Here is a 23,876-nt window from a genome sequence, read left to right as displayed (position 1 = left end):
GTCTTTTGAGTACACTAATTAAATTGTAAGATGGAGATGAAACAGCTTTATTTCTAATTACAGTATTCTAGGTGCCACGTCAGCTCTTTTAATCAAGATACCATTACCTAGGTATTAAATTAAAATGACAAAATTCTTTCTAGATGACAGATCAACTTTCATTTTAAAAACTAGCTTCTCTTGGCAGCCAACTGTCTATCACTTCTCTCTGTGAATATGCTTGCTTGCTTTCTTGTGAAAGTAGTGATTTGGTTTATCTGATTGATAATAGAGTGTATTTTTTAACAATACAGAATGTAAGTGAGCCAGGCCTCCAACACTTCCCTTAATGTTTCAAAATTCATTGCTCCTTAGCCTGGTAACATTGTCAGATCCTGGAGTAAGCAAACTACTTTAAGAAGGATGTTTCCTACCTGCAGGAAGTGAACACATCTAGGCTAACAGAATATCACAAAATTAAATAAAACTGTGGCTTCTTGGTAAAATGATGATAGATCACTTTACAAAGACACCCCCTGGGCTGTTAACCCCACTTCCAAGACTCCTACAGCAGCAGTTCTCGAAGTCTGACCTTGAACCTGCATGCAGACTCCTGTGCCCAGTCTTCCCTAGATCTACTGAAAAAACTTGCCATGTGTGGACTCTAAAGATAGTTCTCACAAGCTCTTTGAGTAATTCGTGTTCACAGGACCATTGAAGAGCCTGTCCACTTGTTTTATGCTCTTCTGTGATCAATTATTAGTATGCAACTAAGAAGCCCGCTGTCTCTAACTAGACATTGTCCTGCGGGGCTGCAGTCTTAACAGGGGGAAAATGCAAACAGGGAGCAGCACTTAAGAAAGTTGAGGGGTTTGGGCTCTGCACCTCTGTGGGGAATAGAAGCCAGTCAACCAGTCTGGTCACAATGCTGGTATCTAGAACCGTGCCTGTCTCCCAGACCTTGTTAAATAACCAAGCGCCTGTATTCTCCCTTGTTGCAGGGGAGCCCTGCCCAGAGAACGGGAGGAGTCCAGGCTCCGTATCAACCCACCACAGCTCTCCACGCAGTGACTATGCCACCTACACCAACAGCAACCACGCTGCCCCCAGTGGCAGCGCCTCTCCCCCGGAAGGCTTCGTGTCCCACAGCCTGCAGACCAGCGACGTGGTCATTCACCGGAAAGAGAACGAAGGCTTCGGCTTCGTCATCATCAGCTCCCTGAACAGGCCTGAGTCCGGATCCACTATAAGTAAGTGGCTGCTTCGCCTGCCCTTTGAAGGAGAGATCTGTTTTCTTTTGTTCTGGTGGTGGGGATGCTGGCAAGCAGGTGGGAGGGCTGGGGAGGCATCCTGAACACTGATTAGCCAAATGTTGCTGACCTTTGGCTCAGGACAATCCAACACTCCCATAACAGCTCCTCCCTCATTTTGAACTAGAAAGAAAATAAAACAGAGTGAAGTGGGAGTGTTGGTGTGAGGGGAGGGGTGCGCCTGTGCGATAGGATGAAGCCAGGTTGGCAGAGGATCGGGGAGAGCAGTGTAAGCAGAGCCCTGAGGTGGGAAGGAGCTCAGCATTGAAGAAACACACAGAAGCCCGGTGGCTGTGGCAGGGTGGACAGGGAGGGGAGAGGGCAGGAACCAGGGCACGAGGCTTCATACGCCCATGGGCAGAAGTCTGGATTGTGGTCTAAATCCTTGGGGCCACTGGAGGGTTTTAATCAATGGACAGAAATCTGACTTACATTTTTTAAAGATGAGCCCAGCTGCTTATGGAAAATGAAATTGTGGGAAGGGAGCAACAGTGGGAGTACATGCCCTGGCCGGTGTGGCTAAGTTGGTTGGGTATCACCCCATGTGCCACGAGGTTGCAGTTGGATTCCAGGTCAGGGCGCATGCCTAGGTTGCAGGCTTGATCCCTGGTCAGGGCATTGATGTTACTCTCTCACATCAATGTTTCTCTCTCTCTCTCTCTCTCTTTCTCTTTCTCTCTCTCTCCAACAAAAGCATATCCTCAAAAACTACCAATCAGTGTTCTTGGAACAGCATTCGTTGTGACCTTGAACTTGAGTCCCAGCTCTGCCATTTGTTAGTTGTATCATCTTGAGGAGAGGAGCTACCTTCTTTGAGCCGCTATTTTTTCTTCTGTAAATGGGTATAACAGGAACCATTCAGTAGGGTTATAATTAGATGTTACTGTTAACCTAAAAATAAAAGGCCACGGTGAGAGAAAAGGGCGCATGCCTAGGTTGCAGGCTTGATCCCCAGTACGGGGTGTGCAGGAGGCAGCCGATTGCTGGTTCTCTCTCATCAATGTTTCTCTTTCCTCCTCTCTTAAATAAATAAAAACATATTATTTTTAAAAAGGAGTGGAAATACAAAGACGTTGGGAGCCATTAAAACAGCCCTGTAGGTCCTGTAGTGGCGCCTTCCCCTTGGGTAGTAGCAGCACGGGCGGGAGAAATGGAAGACTTCACCTCTTCTTGCTCCTTCAAATCTAAGGTTCCATGATTTTGCACAACAGGTGACAATCACAGGTCATATTTTTCTCCCAGTCAATCATCTCTGTAGATACAAAGGCTTTCTTGAAGGTTTTCCTTTCAGCAGTCCTACCCAGAGGTTCCTCAGCAGCCAGGACAGAGAGGCGATGGGAACACTTGTTCATTTATAATGCTGAGGTCATTTAGCCCAGAATGTTGTGGATAAAAACACCAGAATAGAGAGCAGTAAGAGAAAAAATAATTGAGTCATGTGGTGCCTAAAATTATTATAAATTGTGGTTGTTTTCCATGGTTGGGGAGAGAGGTGTGTGCATTAAACAATACTCAAGAAATCAAAGCATTAGAAGGAATAAGAACTTTTTATGATAAACTTAATGTTATCAAAACACTACCAGAACTAAATGGAGACAATTGCTCTGATTAGCTTCAGCTTTGACAAACTCAAGAGTGAAAACTAGAGAAGCATTAAGCCTCGGTGACTATGTGCAGAAGCTAAGTGACATCCATGTGAAAGTGCAGATTCATTTCTCTTTTTCTTCGTGATAAGCTGAAGAAATAAATTCAACCTTAATGCATAGAGCAAAAGCAGAATTCTGTCAGTAGGATGGCTTCACCAAGATTAAAAGGACACAAGACTAAAGATTTTCATAAATTATATAAACAGTCTTCCAATAATTTATACTTGGAGGCAATGTTTACAGAGAACTTTTGTAGCTATTCCAGTCATTTATATAACTTATTGGAGAAGGATATGTAAAGAGGTGGAATAAAAATAAGTGTACTGCTGCAATGAAAGTGTTAAGCATATTCTTAGGGTCTCAGCTTTATTTGAAGTGTGACAGTATTATAGCTGAATGTATAGGGGTGACTGTGTGTGTGTGTGTGTGTGTGTACACGCATGCAGTTATTTCATAAGGAAACCACAAATGCTTTTTCTATTGCAAATAAAATTCATGCATAGGTAGATTTGGAAAACAACAGGCACAAATGCTTACAATCAACGTGTGAATTTTTCCTTTCGACCAAGTGACATTATACCTCAAAAGAGTAATTCTAACCATTTTCAAAATGGCATTATTTACATCACCCTGGAGAGTGGAAATATATTCTGGAGTTCATGATGCCTCCTGGCTTCTTTTTTCTCATATTTATTTCTTTTCAATGTAAGGAGTGTGAAAGGCAGGTTGCCCCATGTTCTGTGGGAAGAGCAGGGATTACACTGTGGGAAGAGCAGGGATTACACTGATGGCATTTACAGAACATAATTGGCCACATGCACCTAAAAGGTTCTTGGACCCGATGCTGTTTCATACTTCTGCAATAACTTTTGAACTTGTAATTTTGAAAAGAAGTGCTAAGTGCCTCCTGAATGGAAAGGGGCCTTCCTTGCGCCACCTCTCCATTGTCACCCCTCCGGGGCTCTGGGAGACTAGGAGAGCGTGACACTATCAGGTTCTCAGGAGTCACGGTCATTCTCAGGGTTGGTGTTGTTTTCCTCTCCGTGTCTTCCCTGAGCCCGAGGATCCTGAACACACATGTGGCTTTTCTCATGGCTGCTGAAGCCTTTCCATTGGCAGGCAGAATGCTGTTATGCCTTCAATGAGCACGCCATCACCTTTAGGCAAGGGAGTGGTGCGGTTAACAGCCAGGAGCTACAATCCTACTGCCTGGATGTGGAACCTGGCTTGTCATCCATCAGCTGTGTGGTCTTGAGGAAGATACATGAGCTCTTTGGGCCTCAGTTTCCTCAGTTGTAATCAGAGAATGATTTTAATACCCCTGCCATGTGGTCGCTGTGAGGGTACATGGAAGTGCCTAGAATATTCGAGGCACCAAATATGTTGTTGTGCTCTCCTGATCATCATCCCTGCTGTGGATTGTCTTCTCATCCCTTCAGCTTACTCGTCTTAGATAGCACAGCTCAGTGAGAGCCCAGAGCAGCGAAATCTGGGCAGCAGATGAGCATCCGGAGAGTCGGCTCCCCCTCCCCAGATGCCGGCCTTCTGGGAGCGTGGTCTTCCCCAACCCCCACCCTCTGCCGCCCAGGTCAGCCGTGGGGACAGAGCAGTGGCAGCCTCGCCAGTGCCGCTGAAGGTGCCCTTGCTGAGGCTTCAGGCTGGAAATCCCCCCAGAATTCACTAGGTAATCAACTACCAAAGTCATGGGAAACATCAAAATCCAAGCTCAAAGCTGTGCCTATGAGAATGTTCCTGCTAACACAACGCCTCTATTGAAGATATCAGAGAGGCGAGATGAGGAGCCCGAATGTAAACCTCCCACCCTGCGCACAGAGAATCACCTTCCATAGCTTCCTCAGCACAGGGGCCAACTCTGCCGGCCATGCCAGATGTTTAACAAATTGAGAACTTGGGAAGTGAGATTTTGGGTTTACTATCGCCTGCCATTTTCATAGGGCTCTTTACCAAAGCCTCACTTTTTCCCCCCCAAAAATATTCTTTTTCCAGAAAATAAAGAAGACATTTTCTTTAATCAATTAATGTAATTAAAGAGCACACTACCCTCCAAAGCCAGTGACTCAGGAGGCCAGTTATTGTCTGGAGCAGACAGATTTCTACCCCAGGTGCAGGAATATCCGTCTTGATTTACAGTGAGAATAGGCAAGCTTCCTGAGCGTTTTTGTCCCATTATCCAAAATATTGAATATTTTTTCAGACCTTAAAATTGGACCCACAGGAAAACAAAGTGGTTTGTAGAATAGAGCCTAGGATAAGAGTAAACTGCAACAGGAAACGGCATTTTTTGATTCTTAAAAAGATTCAAACAAAGATGTTCATTGCCATATTATGTGTAAACAGAATATTGGAAGCCATGTTAGAAGCTTCTCAAAACCTAGACACTTTGGTATATTTGGGAAGTGTTGTTACTCTCACAAAGGTCTGTGTACACAGGATAGAAGGCTCAGGTAGGCGTCTGAATCCCAGTGGGTCAAATGCCTGCTCTATAAAAATGTCCCTGTGGCCATGGCAGTGGGGTTGTTGGTCTTTGGGTATCCCCAGCTCAAGGCTGAGTCCTGACATTTAGGTTTTATTGCACAGTTGTAACCTGATCCTTACAGGTACTTCCTGCTCTCCCCCACCCCCCACCAGATGTTCCCCAGAAGTGCTTTGGCACAAATGATGACATAAAAGTGACACTTAGTCACCTGCTTTTCTGTAATTTGTCAGGAAGGTTATGTTGAAATGTATGGGGTAGACATACATGGGCAGCTTGGACCGACGCAATGGAGGCTGGCGCCTGTGAGGGAATTTATACCCGTAGTGCAGGCCCACAACAAGCGCTGTGAGGTAGAACATATTCAGGCCGCAGTCTCAGCAGTCAGCAATAGGGGAACAATCACGTCAATCCTTCCTTCCTTCATTCCTATTGTCCTAACAACATTGACTCCTTTTCTGTGTCTTTATTGTAAACACATCACTGGCCAGCACGCTGCTGGCTTCTGACAGTCTTCCGGCTCCGTGCTGGTGCTGCAAATCTTTGTTTCCATGTGTGTACTGTCTTCGGCAAAGATTGGAGCACAGACTTGGTCATTGCTGACTTTTTGTAGGGCCCACGGCAATCCAGTGTTCTAGGAGAGAGTTCATCATCTTTGGTAAAATGCCCTGCTGACTCTCTCAAAGTCCTTGGTGATGTCCAAAGGCTCTGGAGGTTCAAAGTTATTCTAGAAATTCAAAAGTGTAGCTAGCAGATCTTTTCTGACCTTTTAAGAAAGGATGAAGTAAAACTGAACAAGGAGTGAAGCAGACGAAGTTTTTTTTTTCTCACTAAAACTCCTATCACCAACCATTCAGCCAATGAAAAGTCACTTAAACTTAGGGGAGGTACGAATTAAAACCAAAGCGAGCTCTTCTATAGTCTTGACCTAATACAGGAGCTTTAAACTAAATAAAGGAGCATTGGATAACAAGCCCACTCACTGCGGTGTCCCTGAGCAAGTCACTCGGTCTTCCTGTGACTTCCATCTAAAATGTAAGGGGAAATGGTCCGAATGGCCTCTTCCAGCTCTAATATATCTCATGCCAGGATCCAGCATGAAAAATAAGCTATTGGTTTAGTTTTTTCTGGGTATAAAAAGCTTTGGGTACGTCTGAGGCCTGGATCATATTTTTTATTGACTTACACTATTATTTTAAACTTTCATTCTTTATCTTGTTTGGAAGATGGCTCCTAACACTTTCAATTCTTGTGTTCTTCTCTAACTCTGTCAAGAAATGATCTGAAGCAAGCACTTAACGGCACTAAACCAGCTCCCCTTTTAAAGCAATTTAAGGCAGTGTTTTCTTCCTTTTGTCACTTCCTGGCACACTTGTAAAATCATCGTGTTTTTTATAACACAGAGAAATAAATCAAATGAGGCTGCAGGAGGCAGAAAGGCAACTTCCCCAGGGGGTTCTGCCCCCACACCTCACCCAGCCCTCCCCAGGTTGCAGTCGCTGTCTCCACACCTTGTAACCAACCCGTAGTGGCACATTTCTTTTAATGGCCCATAGTTACAAAGCTTTGCCCTGAAGTAAAGCCTCAATATGGGCAACCAACAAGCACCTCATCTTATATTTTGCTGGTTTGGGCTGGGGCGGTCGGTTTTCTTCAAGTCTCCCTATTGAGGTTAATTCATTGATCCCCGTAAAAGCACAGGTAATTGGTGCAATTGCTGCTGATGCTGGGACCTTGACCTTTTCGAAGTCATTGTAAACTGCAGAAGTCATTGCTAGAAAATCACTTAAGTTACGCCCATGCAGTTGAACATGAGAATTACGCAGTGAGTCTCACTGATTTCTCGTGGGTTTTCAAAAGCAAGTTTCCTTTCAGAATTCTGAACCAGCCTTGTGACACAGAATACTCCCTTACTCCTTCAGTGAATCTCTGCTTTGGATTCTTTCAAGGACACAGTGCTTTTGCTCTGCGCTTTTTATACTGAGAGTAGTAGCTCATTCAGGAGGCATGATAGTCTCACCATACCGTTAATGTGAGTGTTTTTATAACAGAAGAAATGGGAGAAGGCGGGGGGCACAGCACTACATAAAAGGCCAGCTTTGCCCCAAATATCTGGCTCCTAAGTAGAACTCATAAAACCATAAAATAAGCAAATGTCTTCATAATCTTTTGGAAAATCAGCATATACAAAAGAGATCAGATTGTGTTCCTAGTCTGTACTGACCTACATATGTTTTAAATCAAACCAATCTTTTCACATGCATGAGAGTGACTTACTTTCTGCTTCAGGAGGTAGCCAGGGGCTGGGGTGGGAGTGAAGTGCAGTCACTAATGATCCAATGTGCATCAAGGAAGGCAGCCCTTCCTCGGTACCATTCAATCTTCCTATAATGAGTCCTTGATCAAAACACCCTGATAAAAATATCCACAGGGCAAAATTCCAACAGGCCTCTCTTACATCCAAGACCCTGGGTAATGTAGACACAGACACTCTGTACCAACAACTCCGCACAGTTCCCTTCGACCAAAGCTGGGTTCCTTCCTTACCCCCGGAGACAATTTTTGCTCTCCTGTCTCCGTGTCCATGTTTTGCCTTCTGCCACTTGGAATGTCTCCTCTGACCTAATAATAAATGTTATTAAGCTTTCTCCCAGGCACTGTGCTAAGAATCTTACCTTGTGCAGAATTTTCACAGCAACCCTGTTAGGAAAAGGCTACTGCCCAAACAGCAAAGGTCTCTCACACTTAGCTCAGAAATCTCTTCATCCCTTAGACTTTGCCTGACCCCCTCCACGTTCTCCCTCAAATCTTTTCATTCATTCTTATATGGAATTCTTGCCTGTAAGCCCCTTAATTGTCGACTGCTCCCTGGCTTCCCATCTGTTATTATGTCTGTTACTTGAGGCCCAGTGCATGAAATTCGTGCATGAGGGTGGGGGTCCCTCAGCCCAGCCTACACCCTCTCCAATCCAGGACCCCTCGGGGGATGTCCGACTGCCTCTTGCAATCCAGGACCGCTGGATCCTCATTGCTCGCCTGCCTGCCTGCCTGATTGCCCCTAACTCCTCTGCCTGCCTGATCACCCCTAACCACATCTGCCTGCCTGCATCAAACTCTGAGTATTTTGATTCCTGAATTTTGAAGCCTCTATTAAAATGGAAAGACACATGGGAACATCTCATTCTCACAGCACTAACAAATTTAAAGATCATTAAATTGTAAAGCTAATTACTAAAATTCTGCCGCACATCAAAAAATAGATTACATTTTTTTGCCTATCTGACAAAAAATAGGTATAATTTTTATTAATATACAAAAAAAAATAGTACTTACCTACCCTTTTTGCTCCAAAGCAGCGTTTTTAAAAATCAGGTGCCCATACTTGTATATAGATTTCTGGTACCAAGAATTAACCAATCAGACACAACCTCATTATATGAAGTGACTAATAAGATGCAACTCTACTGTATGTTCTATGTATTTCTGGTTTAAGACAAGGCACTCACATTGTCTTGGCTGTTGTCATATTTTTATTTGACAATCTAAGGGAAAAGAGGTCCGTGCCCCTGACGAAATAGTAAGGTATTGCATGTCTTAAAAACGTCCGCAGCACACCAGTTGAAAATCACTGACTTAAGGGGAGGAATTGTGCAAGCTGGTCCTGGCCGGCATGGGAAGTCACATGCTAAGGTGGAACCAGAGCAGTGTTCCGGAATACAGACTTCTCATCAGTTGTTCTCAGCCCGAGAAAGTGATTCAATAGTCGACTCAGGGCGTGGCGAAGTCTTAAGTGAGAGGGCTCTCTGAGGAACTGGGCTCAGGGGCCGTCTCTGTGCCTCTGGGCAGCCCCGGAAGTCGGAAGGACGTTGGACGCATCTGGGTTGCAAAGCCCTTGTCCTCACGCTGCTCTCTGATTCACCTCACCCTGGCACTGACTGTTCCTGGAATCGCCGTCCATCTGTGTGAGCACCACCTCAGCGATAATTATATTGTCCTAAACAGGAGGGTTTGGACGGCAGCCCGAGCTCCTTAAAAAAAAAAGTCTTACTTCAAATTATTTATTCCTTTCACAACCTTCATTCACAAAGCAGCCCATTTTAGTTCCAAGTGAACAACTTCTGAATCGCATTCTTTCTTTTTAGGATCCTACCCAACTAAAACCAGGATGAATGGGACCTATTGATTAAATTCCATTTTTTCCAATCCTGAGCATGATTAGTTTTGTTCCCTAATTTAAACCTGACTGACTAGGTCCCACCAGTAAACAGACAGGCAAACAAGAAAAGATTTTGCATCAAACTCTGAGTACTGTGGTATCTGAACTTTGAAGCCTCTATTAAAATGGAAAGACGCATGGAAACATTTCATTCTCACCGCACTAACAAATTTAAAGATCGTTAAATTGTAAAAATAAACCTCCAGAGAAGCACCATCATTCGTATTTGTTCTCAAGAAGAGGAGAAATCCAACCTATAAAAAGAAAAATCTAAGTGTTCACAGTGCGTTTTTTAAGAATCCTGGGCCATTTTTATTATTGTTTGAATGGAGCTCATAAATCATGAGTTCTTCCCACTAGGGAATCGTTTTTCAAGAGGGTTTTTATTATTGTGTTCAAAGACTCTCCAGGCAGCCGCAGAAGGTGAATGTGTAGATATCTTCTTACCTTCAGCTATTCGGTTGTCTGAAAGTCTCGGACGTGGGTGATCAGTGGCTGTTCCCTCTGGGCTTGTGTCCTGCAGCTTCTTGTTAGTCGCTGGATGGTACCGGGAGAGTGCATCTGTGAAGACGGCCCGGGCTTCAGGCAGAATCACCCTTCACCAGTGGGAAATGCCCATCACTCTCCTAGGGGGCTCAAACCAATTGCAAGCCTGCAGGTCACCTTTTCAGAAGACACATTATCCTTATAATCTATTCAGGGCCTCATGTTGGATTCAATTCTCTGTAATTTTATTTTTTCTCCTTTTTTTCCCAACCATCAGCTACATAAGAAAAGCTGGTTCCATATACACAACCACTTTAAAAGCATGTTGTTAACTGAACCCAGTGATGTTATTTATCATCATTTTTCAGCGCTGTTGAAAGAGTGCTGTTAGAGAATATTTTTTCCCATTTGAACTGGAGTAAATGGCATTTCTTTTTGAGCCCCAGCTTTCTCCAAGGACTCGGGGAGTCCCTCTACCCAGTCCTTCCTGCCACACCAAACTCTTTTTATTTGTTCATTTGACCAGCAATGATTTTGAAATTTAAGCTGGATTGTTTTCCCAAACAAACTATTGCCAGTTCGTGGCGGGAATCATTTCTCCAGGTTAATCGGTCAGTGTTTTCTGGTGACACTCACCGGGCATTCCTACAATATATGCAAAGCCAAAAATATTAACTAAATAGTGGGGGCTGCCCTTGGCATTTTCATTTTCCAGTTTGATTTCTTCCGGATCTTATTTTTATAGGCCAGGCAAAGGTTTGCTCCACAAACATGCCCAGATGTTGGGCACCTGATGAGCCCATCTGCTTTCAAGGGTGAAGTGCCCAAAACCTTCTGTTCGGAAACTGTTCATCATAAACATGTATATTTATGGATTCACTGTGGCAGAAGAATCGTCCAATAAGCAAGGAAGAGCACATAGCTCAAAGGTTTGGCCCTGTGCCCGGTTGGTGTGGCTCAGTGGTGGAGCATCGACCTATGAACCAAGAGGTCATGGTTGATTCCTGGTCAGGGCACATGCCCAGGTTGCAGGCTCGGTCCCCAGTGGGGCTGCAGAGCTCTGGAGCATTGTAACCGCCCTTAGGCACCCTGCCTCCAGCCTTCTTCCAGCCCTCTCATCCTTCAGTCCACCCTTCACCTGCCACAACGGTCCTCTTTCTAAAACAACCAACAATCTCACTTAGCTTACCCGATTCATTAGTGATGGCTGTTGACATGTGCCTATTTTTTCCCTAAAGACTTCTCCTTTGGCTGTAAAATTCCAAGCTCCCTGGCACAGCCTGGCCTCTATGATCTGGCCCTAGCTACCAGGTCTCACTGTCTGAGCTCATTGCACTCCACACCCATGACACAGCCTGCTAATCTCCAGTTCTGTGCCTTTGCAAGTCGCCTCACCTGCAGCTGTGGTGCCTTCCCCATACTTGCCCACCTGGAAAAGTCCTGATACCTTTTTCAGTGCAGGCTAGGCAGCCCTTCCTCTCGGGGGCCTTCCCGCACCCTTTCACATCCCTCCCCCGCTTTATCCTACTCATCTGACACCAGGTCTTTATGACCCCAGTCCTGGCAAGCACGACTTTGCTTTCTGTTCTATAGTTTTGCCTTTTCCTGTAGAAATGGAATTATACAGTATGTAGCCTTATGAGTTTAGTCTGGCTTCTTCCATTTCGCATTATGCATTTTAGATTTATCCATGTTTTTTCAGGTGTCAGTATTTGGTTCCTCCTAATTGCTGAATAGTATTCCACTGTGTGGATGTACCATGGTGGTTTTCTTTTACCCATTCCCTAATTGAAGAATATTTGGGTTGTTTCCTAATTTTGATGATGATGAATAAAACTTCTATAAACCTTTTTAAATAGGTTTTATGTGAAAACAGGTTTCAATTTCATTTGGTTGAACACCTAGAAGTGGGATTTCTGGTTCTTAGGGTACCAATTTCCAAGGTGGCTATACCGTTCTGTAGCCCCATATATGAGGAATCCAAATGCTCCACATCCTTAGAGTATTGTTATTTTCAGGCTCTGCTTTTTGTTTTGTTTTTTATTGTTTGTTTGTTTTTGTTTTTGTTTTAACCATTCTAAGAGGTGTCTTGTGGTATCTCACTTTGGTTTTAATTGGCATTTACCCCCTAAAGAGTAATGATGCGGAGGACCTTTTCATGTGCTTTTTTGTCATCCTTATTTTATTTTTTCAGTTAAGTGCTGTTTCATTTTTGGTCTGTTCCCTCTACAGTGTAGTTGGTATTTCACTCTGAACAACAAAATACATTTTGAGGCTCTTCAACACTTCTTTTTTTCCACTTCTCGTATTAGAGTAATAAATATCATCTTATTATGATGATCTCAGGTGAAATCATTATGGAGACATGTCTGCTTAGTAAAAATGAAAACATATACTTACTTTAAAGTCCAAGGGATGTGAGAAAATACACATGAGCAGAAATTCCAGGTAAAGTTAAAATGTGCAATATTTGGATAAGAAAGCTAAGGATAAGAAAAATCATATGCAGTGATGGCCTCACTTTTCAAGTAAGAAAACTCTGACATGATTTATTTGGCCATTCGTAGGTCATGCTGCAAGTTGTTTTCAAAGTTAATATATGATCAAGATCTTTGAGTTCCTGAACACTGTGCTTGGGGGACTATTCATATTGAGTTTTATCCAGTCATGCAAAATTTGCATTATTTCGAGTTAAAACATGATATGCCCTGTTAGAGGAACGTTGGCTTCTGTGAGAAAATGAAGAACCAATAAATATTCATGTAATCATCTGGATAACATATTGAAAAGGACAGCTGGTTCGGGAGGGATCTTTGCCTGGGTTAGTATCTGTTTTCATTTGCATTAAGAAAATATTGCAAGAAATTGTTATCTACCAGAGGACTTAGGGGAATACAATGGAAAGCTGATATTGCACCTGATGGCTTTTGACATTTACCTATTATAACAGGGAAATGGTGTGAAGTTAGCCAAGTGACTTTTTACAAAACACAATTTCAGAAGCTATAAAAGGAAACAGGAGATGGCAGAGATAGAATACACTGCATCCATAAAAATGAGAAACATGACTTGTCAGCAACACCTGCTTGTTAACTACCAGCCATTTCTATGGGGCCTGCTGAGAAATTACTGAGGGCCAAGTGCATGGATGGGAGTGACGTCTCCAAAGCAGTTGCAAGGTACAGAGGAAAAGAAGAAATGTGGTTTTATGGAACGTTTTAACCCCATACCTGGGGTTGATGAAATGTCAGTTTATGACATTTTTCTGAACTCTTGAAATCAGTTGATTTTTTATATGTGTATCAGTCAAGGCTATAGGAGACAACAGGACTTTTAAGGTTTGAGCTCATAAATTATTGATCATTTTTCCCCAAAAAGATTCCAAATTCTAACTAGTGCACCAAAATATTAATTTCAGCAACTGATTTAAATTTCCAAAAGATACTTCAGTTTCTATTTAATGGTGTTAACACGATAACATGCATATCTCCTCCCATTCTTACACACCGATAAAACGGCAGTTAATGAAGAAGGAAGGAATGGGCATGAGTGGGGAAGGCATTTTAAAGACAGAAAAGTAGAAGCTCCTTTTGCAGGACACATGGATATTGACTCCAGTTGAGAAACTGAGAAATAGCCACCTGAGAATATAATCAGAAATGCTGAAAGATTTAAGATGCTAGCCTTTGGTCACAGAATTGGAGAGGGTGGTGAGAATTAGAAAACTAAGATTTTTCCTTATAAGGTTTTTCATATATTGATTGTCCTTTTTTAATTCGTGCATATATTACTTTAATTAAATTGTTTTATTCAAAATGAATTTCCAATCACTAGAAGATAGTACTATTATTCTTTGTACCTTGCCCCTTTTACATCATGACATGAATTTTGAAATTTTTATACAATTCTCTCATTTTGTAGGATAATCCAGTATTTTCTAGTAATAATTTGATAAGCCCTCAGTAATAAATTATTAATGAAACAAAGCTCTTATTCAGGAACTGGATTTGTCATTAACTAACCCTTTAAAAGGTAGATTTGCATGTTTGGAATGGGAGTGAATACCACACCTCAAACCCAGGATTGCTTGCTGCTGTTTTAAGTCCCTCTCCAAAACTTCCACTTAAGGCAGTGGTTCTCAACCTGTGGGTCGAGACCCCTTTGGGGGTCGAACGACCCTTTCACAGGGGTCGCCTAAGACCATCGGAAAACACATATATAATTACATATTGTTTTTGTGATTAATCACTATGCTTTAATTATGTTCAATTCGTAACAATGAAATTGGGGGTCACCACAACATGAGGAACTGTATTAAAGGGTCGCGGCATTAGGAAGGTTGAGAACCACTGACTTAAGCTCATTGTCGAGAGGTATATCACAACAAAGGCCTATTTGTCTTCCAGATCAGATCTCACTCAAAAATGTTGGGATTCACTTTGAAGTTTTTGTTTCTTGTTTTTCTCTTGATCTTTTAAATTTTTTAATGCACATTTCTAAGAATATGCTAATATTTGGTTTCTTTTTAAAAATTTAGAATGCGGTTTTTATTTTCGTTATTTTAGAAATAATAGGTACACATCAGTGTTTTTTATATATATAAATATACTATAGTATATACATATATATACCTTTGTCATATATATTAGCATATACTTATATATGTTGTGACTATAAAAACAGCTTGTTTTTTGCTCTGCAGAGAAGATGCCCTTCATTATATATTAATATTAATAACTCTAATTATCCCATTATTACTGAATCAGCTTGCTACTTAGCTATCTGTATGCAAAGCTTGCTAAAAGCTGTACAGTTTTACTCACTAAAATTATTCAAGTTGAGCAACCCATAATTTCATCTTCTACTCCATGACTGAAGAATCCTGGGTTGCTGAACTTATTGAGTGATGGAAATGTGTATCATTTTCAGGGCCTTTGGGGGAAGTGCAAAAATATTGAGCAGGGTTGATATTTGACTTAATGGGACCAGATTCTCTATAGCAACTTTCAGACCAAAACATATTAAAAAGAGCAGAATGTCCCAGCTACCTATAAATTAGCAAGGTAAAGGGTGACTTCTTGGGATATATACAATAAAATGAGACATATTTCTACAGAAGATAAAGGCTTATGTATCCAGAAACGAAGTGTCTAGAAATTGTCTTTCCATTCTTTCTCTCCAGCTCTCCATACCCACACTCATTCTCTCCTGGCTAACTTCAGATTTGAGGATCGTGTCTATTCTGAAGTTTCTTTGGTTCCTGCCCCTCTAATATCTAGACTTTTGTCAGATTATGAGGGAATTATCATACCAAAAGAATACACAAACTCCTTGAAATGTGGTAGTATATATTAAAGTCAATGTGAAGAGAGAAAAAAGACCATTTGTTTTGTGAATGACTCAAAAATAAGTGACTTGTTACATAAAAATAATTTTCACAACAGAATGAGAGAATTAAGGTAATTTTTAGGCCTCCTGAATCAAAACGTGAAGAATCGAGGGTCTTTAATTTTCTTTCAGCCGAACCACCATCTTCCAGCAATGCATAAAAATTACCTACACAAAGCGAAGGAGAGGCACCCACTATATGTTCTCTAGGCCTTTTAGAAAACATGGAGTTGTTCCTTTGGCCACACACATGTGAATCTACAAGAAAGATGAGATTGTAGACCTCAAGAGAATGGGCGCTGTTCAAAAAGGAATGCCTCACAAATGTTCCCGTCACAAAACTGGAGGACTCTGCATTGTCACCCAGCATGCAGTGGGCACTGTTGTGAACAAACAAGTTAGGGGCAAGATTCTTGCCAGGAGAATTGATGTGCGTATTGAGTCTATTAAGCCCTCTGATAGCCAAGAATAGCTTCTTGGAACATGTGATGGAAAATTATCAGAAAGAGAAGGAAGCAGCCTAAGAGAAAGATACCTGGGCTCAGCTGGAGCGCCGCCCACTCCACCCAGAGAAGCACACTTTGTAAAAACCAACGGAAAGAAGCCTGAGCTGCGAAACCCATTCCCTATGAATCTGTGGCATGATGTGTAAATTGTTGGTTGAGAGAGAGACGGGGGGGGCGCGGGGGGAGAGAAAGAGAATACACTTAGGAGAAATTATTTGGAGTACCTCTTCTAGTGATGTGTATGGGAATGAGAAATGCAGCCACAAAGGAAAGGAATTGTTTTGCTCGGTCTCTACCACCGTTTGGAATAATTTTTCATAGAAGCTTTACCATACATATTCTCATCTACACCTTCCGCTGCAGACACTAAAAACAATGGGGTGATTCAAGGAGCAAATAGATTATGGATCAATTACATAATTTTCCGGGCCTGGTGCAAACTGAAAATGCCAGGTCCTTGTTCAAAAGCCATTGAGAATGTCAAGATGGTGACAGCAGACCGTTAAGTCAAACAGAAGGCCCTTTGGAGAGCATGGACCTGTGTGACTGCTCAGGTCACACCCCCTGAAACTGGCCCTGTCCTACAAGCCCACTAAATCTTCCCAAACAGTAGAAGCATCTTAGCCCAGCCCCGTGTTCCAGGAGAGTAGAACACAAGTAATAGCTAATTACCATTCCCTGTGCAATGAGATTTCCTTCTAGTACCAATGTACTCTCCGCAAAATAAAAGCATACAAGATCAGCTATGGCTGATACTTTCTGTATGGTGCTTTCTGCCCTTGGAAACACGAGTTCAGCTGGGCTCCCAAATTGCTAATGATGGGTCCCTCGTCCCATTCTTCCCTCTGACCATCTGCCTGTTACCAAATGCAGGGGAACGAAACTGTTCAACCACAAAAGAATGGCTCATGGGTGCTGGGGGGAAAGTGCGCTTTTGGAATATGCAGTCCTTAAAACACCAGCTGCTCGATTTTGGGTCTTGCAACTCATTTGGCTATGAACCTCAGAGAAGATAGTTCATTTTTAGAAAGCTAAATTTCACAGACTGCTAGAGGAAAACAGTCATGCTGTCTGCTTTTTCTTAATTTTACCACAATTGTTCAAAAAAATACCAAACACCAGTTTCCTTTCCCACACCTTCGCCCCCTGGTGACCAAGAAATCCTCTTTTGAAGGATACGACGTTACATTCCAGGAAGTGACATCCAGCTGAATGGGCTTGTCACCATAGAACATACTCATTCAGGACTTCTAGGAAGGCAGGATGGAAAATAAGCCAGATTAAAAATTGGCTCGGGTTTCCGAAGACAGAAAAACAGGATTCTTCGCCAGGGATGGACGAGACAGGAACACTTGGTGACAATCACTATTCTGTGGTTCCTGGATGTTCAGTGTCCGTCTGGATGAGCTGGGAAGGCATCTTATCAGGAATCGCAGATAAGAAAGCTGTCGATGTGAGGGCAGGAGGGACTCAGACCTACAAAGCATCCTCTCCTCGTTTCTTCCTGCAGGGACTTGACAGAACCCTCTTTACCGCCTCCAGTTCTCCTCTAAGTGAGCTGCTACTTACTCAGCCTACGGACACTGCTCCCTCTCCTCCGAATGACCTTTCTTCTTCTTACCGCCTCTGGGTCTGCAAAGGGACTCGGTAACCTCCTTTCTTCTTGCACAGAAGACCTTTATCACAGACTTGCCATTTGTGTCTTAAGTATTTTTATTTTATTATTCCTGGCCTCCTCAACTAGACTGTGAGTTTCTTGAAGGCTAATACCACGTGTTGTTTTGTTGATGAGTAAAGGGCCTCACACTGTGCCTCTTACCCCGAAGCTGCTCTGAAGAAATGTGTTGTTGATGGAGTAAATAATCCTCCTGCCCCAACGCACAATTTTAAAACAAGACAGGAAATAATTTTCACAGATTATTTTAAGAAAACCATATGGAATCATCCAATAAAAATATTCTTCTCATATCAGGTCACGGAATCAAAACCCAAACTAACTTCCTTTGCCTTTTGGAGCTAACGGGATGTTGTTTAACCTTCACAAATTAATGAAATTGTGAGCTAATGAGAGTTTATGCTATTGATTGCCTCTGAAGTATTTATTTGTATCACTCTCATTTTAGAAACTTCTCATTTGTAAGTTTGACATGATTGATGCAGAACCCACTTTCACTATCTAGTGCTTTCCTCCACATACAACTCCACGGTGTGAGATCTATTAGCAAGGATATGATTAAATGTACACATGAGTCACAGGTTTTTCCTTCTCTGACATGAAGTATATATAAAACAAGGAAATGGAAAAAAAAGTGGGGCATCAACTACTCGTTCCCTCAAGTATAGCTAAAACTTTCAGCTAAAAAATTCATGAAAAGGCAAGAAAAATCCTTTGGGTGACCATCCATCTTCTTTATGGAAACTGACCCAACATAGAACTCCACAATAACTCTTTGGTTAACCAATAGCCTGAATAGACCACATTAAGCTCCCAGAAGAGAACCCAACAGCAAAAGGGGAGGATCATTGTTTCTTATAACGGTGTGGCTAGAGACCCAAAGAATCCAGGCCTCTAGTACAAACTTAGAGAGCATCCAGTCCAACTGAGGGTCTCTGATAGTCCTACTAAAACAAGTGCTATAGTGAGCAGTACCAAGAATCGATTGAGCTACAGGAAAATATAAAACATACTTCAGTATAAATGTGCAGTACTGTTTTACCCAGAAAGAAATAAAGAATGAAAAATATGGCTTTCTTTTTCCACAACTTATGTGATTTGCAATTGAAGGGAAATTTCTAACCAGTTAGACATAGTCTCCTTCCAAAACGTCAGTATGTCTAACGCTGTATGACATATTGCAACTCTTCCCAAATATCTGTGTATCCTAAGCACAGTGTGTCAAGAAGCCTGATCCAAAGACTTGATTTATGTTGCTACCTGATAGATGATGTCTGGAAGGCATGCTGTCTAAATGGACTGCACTGGGGCAGTTACCTTAGTCATCAATTCTCAGAGAATTAATGGGTACCATTCATCCCAAGAATAGAAACCAAGGTCAGGGCCTCTTCCATGCTCTGTAATTCCATTAGCAATGCACAGAAAGCACTTAAGTCATAAGCTCTCTCGACCTTATAACTGAGCAAATGGAACTGCATCTTGTTTGCAGAGAGAATCCTCTCTGAGCACACCCCTTGTCAATGATTTGTTGTACAATAACATTCGATGTACTAACATGTGTAAGGAAAATGCTGGTAAAAGAAAAGTGAGGCTGTCTGCAGCTGCCAAGCATTCCAAGTACGGTCTTTATTCAAGTAAATGCCAATAGAAAACAATTTTATTAAAACTATATTGGGGCCCTGGCTGGTTTGGCTCAGTAGATAGAGCATCAGCCTGTGGACTGAAGGGTCCCACGTTCGATTCCAGTCAAGGGCACATGCCTGAGTTGTGGGCTCGATCCCCAGTAGGGGGTGTGCAGGAGGCAGCCAATCACTGATTCTCTCTCTCTGTCTCTGTCTCTGTCTCTTTCTATGCCTCTCTCTCTCCCTCTCTGAAATCAATAAAAATATATTTTTTAAAATAACTATATTGGGTACTTCCAACTGTGGACATACACTTTTAAATTGTGTACTCACTCAGATTCTATGTAAGCACTCAATCATTCTATGTGAGTACCAGGGAATTTATTTCTGTTATCATTCTTTTATTTGGTTGTTTATTCTACCTACCCTAATAAAATCTAAATGACTTTGAAACTAAGAGCAAGTAAGCAAATAAGTCTGTTTACAATGAACTCTCTGAAAATCTCAAGCAGCATGCTTTTCTAAGCTAAGGCTCACAAGTAATTTCCTCACTCCTCATAATTCAAGTTGCTTTCAACGTGCCACAATACCAAAAAAAAAGAGAGTAACTTCAAGGTTTGAATCCTGGCTTTGACACCTATTTGTTTTCTTAACAATAAAATAAGCATGATTATTAGTCTTTTATAGCTACTCCACACATTGCTCTAAGGATTTAAAATGAGTGCTTAGCACAATGCCTGGAAATTAACAAATGATAACCTATTTTTGTTTTTATTGTTGTTGAGCACATAAAATTGTGTGATTTTGTGATTGTGTGTGTGAGAGCTTTGTTTTGAAACATTGGGGGTTTTATGTGCAGTAGATTCTAAGTGATCTACAGTAATGGAGGGGAGCAGAGGCATGAATAATTCAAAACAGCAAATCACCCAAACACCATTTGTATGTGCTTTAAACTGTATTTTTATTTCAAATGTGAGTGTTTCTACTGCCCAAAGAAATGACTTTAAATAAAGGAATGACACAGTGGTGTAAAGTCCTAACTAAAAGGGCTCTGAGGAGCTGCCCAGTTTCCCTGGCCCTTCCTCTTGTCTCCCCACCTCTCCCCTTCTCTCCCCTCCACTCCCCTCTTCACCTCCTCACACCTGCCTGTCAGAAGACAGCTGCCGCAAAGACCCCGCATCAAGCCAAGTTCCTGCCTCCCACTTCCCCTGGATCAAGGCCACTGGCGAAGGGTCTATGATTCTCTGCTCAGAGGCAAGATGCCGTCACCAAGTAAAGGCACCAGGTGCTCATGAAGCACGTGCTCTGGTGGAGGGAGAAGACCGTCAAGTCAAGAAAGGCAGCGCGGTGCTTCCGTTAACAGCAAAGGCGATGGACCCTGACGGCCCGGGAGTCCTAGTCCTGTTGGCCCCTCTCTGCATGGGCACATTGCTAACCACTTTAGCCTCTGTTTTTGTTTCCACTGTAAACTTGCAAATGATAATGCTATCAGGTATGTCACATGATTTTTTAAGGATTAACATGCATTCTCTCTGGTGTGTGTGGGTGTGGGTGTGTGTGTGTAGGGCTCAATGGGTATAATGAAGAGATCTATATTATGCTGACTTCTTTTTCAGTAACAAACGTTAACTGACAAGTTGGCATTTCCTACAGAAACCTGCAACATCTTTTGTGTGTGTGAAACCAGAGGAAAACAAACAGGAGTCTTGGCCTCATCTAGTGTCTATATCAGTGACGGTGAACCTTTTGAGCTCGGCGTGTCAGCATTTTAAAAAACCCTAACTTAACTCTAGTGCCGTGTCACATAGAGAAATTTTTTGATATTTGCAACCATAGTAAAACAAAGACTTATATTTTTGATATTTATTTTATATATATTTAAATGCCATTTAACAAAGAAAGATCAACCAAAAAAATGAGTTCGCGTGTCACCTCTGACACGCGTGACATAGGTTCGCCATCACTGGTCTAGATAATCCCCAAAACATATCTCTATTTCCCTTATGAAGCAGTTTTCCTGGTTGATACTTAGGGGCTATTGCTCTGTATTAAGCCAGTGTTGCTTTGGTTTTAGCAGTATCACAGGTTTATCCCGTGTAGAAGGAGCGCAAGCTGGTGCCTATACGCAAGCACAAGACACTTCAGTAGTGATATCAGAAACATAAAACAGATAATAGCTATAAAAGGAATGAAAGAAAACTTAATACTGATAAGTCAAGTCTTACGTGCCAGGCACTGTTCTAGTCGCTTTACATATGATCATTTATTTAATTCTCAGAATCAGCCTGTGAGGTCGATAATATCATTGCAATTTTCGCGTTGAAAAACAGGAACTCGGGGAAGTCAGGAAACTTTGCAAAGATCACTGGACACATAACACCATGCACATTAATGGTCGGGGAAACCAGATCATTTATTGACTGTCCAAGGCCACGATTAAATATGAAAGGGGGCCAAACCGGTTTGGCTCAGCGGATGGAGCGTCAGTCTGCGGACTCGGGGGTCCCGGGTTCAGTTCCGGTCAGGGGCCTGTGCCTTGGTTGTGGGTGCGTCCCCGGTGGGGGACGTGCAGGAGGCGGCTGATCGATCTCTCTCATCGATGTTTCTGGCTCTCTATCCCTCTCCCTTCTTCTCTGTGAAAAATCAATAAAATATATTTAATAAATAAATAAATATGAAAGGGGGCAAACACAGGAATGAAAGTTCATTCTAATTACGGTTGAAGATGAAACAACTTGCAATACCTATGTCATTGAAAAAAAATAAGTAAACGAATGTGTTCTTATTACATTTCTCCTAAGATTAACTAGATTCTAAGATGATCATGAATATGCTTTAAGTAAGGTGTTCTGAACTAAAACCCCTGGTGCTTGTGGTAAATAAAAATGGGGTTGAGCTTCCAACATACTGAGCTTCACTTCAGAGACGCGGGTTCAGCCAGTGTTGCCGTGTGCTATCTGTGTGTAACCTTTCACAATAGAAATACGGCCAAGGTGCTGATTCATTAACTCACTGATTGCCCTTCCTTACCGTGGTTATTAGCTGATGTTCTGCCTTTCACTGTAACACATACACGAGATTGAGAATTCAAGGACTAGACACCCCGGAGCATAATGAATGGGGTGGTGTCTCTTTGCGTCTTTATGCAGATTAAATCAATACCTGACTTCCACGGGGAGAGCAACACAACAGAGTCCTTGACAGTGATATCCTGGCTGGGGCTCCCTGTCTTGAAAGAAGAAAGGAAAGGGAACAGGTCTCTAGACTGTAAGCTCCTTGAGGGAGGTTATAGGCACGTTGTGTACCATTGATATCTGACCCCAGCTAGCTACCCTAACATTTACATGAACAAAAGTCACCCATTTTAGTAGGTTAGTATCTTAAAAATTAGAGAGCATCTTAGAGTCAATGGCATGTTCATTGTTTAGTTGGCAGAGTTGGCTCTTTTTTCTTTCTTGCATAAGAAATAAAGGGGTATCGTACCATCGATGGCATCTTAGATTTGATGAAGTACATTGTGTATCAGATGTTAGCAAGATCCCAGCCCCACTTAGTAAGTTAAATCAGAAAGACAAGAGGTAAGATTTCAAAACTGCATCAACCTTTAAACTGAAGATTAGTAGATGAATGGGGAGTTGGTCATAACTTCTTCACCAGCCTGTCACAGCCCATATTTAAATATATATATATATATTTATCATATGCTATCTGTAACCTTTCACAGTAGAAACACGGCCTTTCCTGTTTTCTCCTCTCTGCAAAATAGACAAGGATAAAAATTAAATTCCTGGCACTTATTGTATCTTCCTGAAATTGTGTATCGTTGACTCTAGAGTGTGCACTCCACAGGCACGGTGTTTTATGCCTATGATTCTCAAAGCTCTGTATATATTGGAATCTCCGCAGGAAATATTTAAAAATTCATGATCTTTACCTCCTGCCTGGACGTTCCGATTCACAAAGTCCATATTAAGGCCCAAAGAGCTATGTTTTTAATCCTGGGGTGGTCCGATACGCCCCGAAGTTTGAGAAGCCCTGGTCCTTGTGTTGGGAATTGACCTGTCACTGCAAAGCACTTGAATTTAAAAACTCTGATCTCAGCAGTAGGCACAGGACCACATTTGACAGGCATGATTATGATTTCAAAAGGCAAATAGACTGACACGAGAAGGAAATCTGATACTACGTTGTTTCCTGTGGGGCTGGGACTCAAAACTAGAGCATGCATTGGTACTGCCCCTGATATCTGTTTCTGCTGGGAATTTCTTTAGCTGTGCCCCATAAAATCGGACGCATCATTGATGGGAGTCCTGCCGATCGCTGTGCAAAGCTCAAAGTGGGAGACCGGATCTTAGCGGTGAACGGCCAGTCGATCATCAACATGCCTCACGCAGACATCGTGAAGCTGATCAAGGACGCGGGTCTCAGTGTCACCCTTCGCATCATTCCTCAGGAGGGTGAGTGCCCGAGCCACCTGACTGCCGTCAGAGTGGTGTCAGAGGGTCAGAAGTTGAGAGTTACTCCCACCGTGGCAAAAATTCGCATTCTGTTGCA

General features: G+C 42.3%; 1 protein-coding gene across 3 annotated transcripts in view; it reads left to right on the top strand.

The window, feature by feature from the left end:
• MAGI2 (membrane associated guanylate kinase, WW and PDZ domain containing 2) overlaps window positions 1-23,876 on the top strand; it is a 1,072,297-nt gene that overhangs the window by 1,039,893 nt on the left and 8,528 nt on the right. For all 3 annotated transcript variants that reach the window (XM_015571231.1, XM_015571230.1, XM_015571232.1), the window contains 2 exons: window positions 981-1,229; window positions 23,594-23,779. In XM_015571231.1, coding sequence (XP_015426717.1) covers window positions 981-1,229; window positions 23,594-23,779 — 435 coding nt within the window. The remainder of the gene's footprint in view (window positions 1-980; window positions 1,230-23,593; window positions 23,780-23,876) is intronic.

Source organism: Myotis davidii, unplaced genomic scaffold, assembly GCF_000327345.1.
Source record: "Myotis davidii unplaced genomic scaffold, ASM32734v1 scaffold125, whole genome shotgun sequence".
Lineage (NCBI taxonomy): Eukaryota > Metazoa > Chordata > Mammalia > Chiroptera > Vespertilionidae > Myotis > Myotis davidii.
This window is presented reverse-complemented; position numbering and strand designations above follow the sequence as displayed.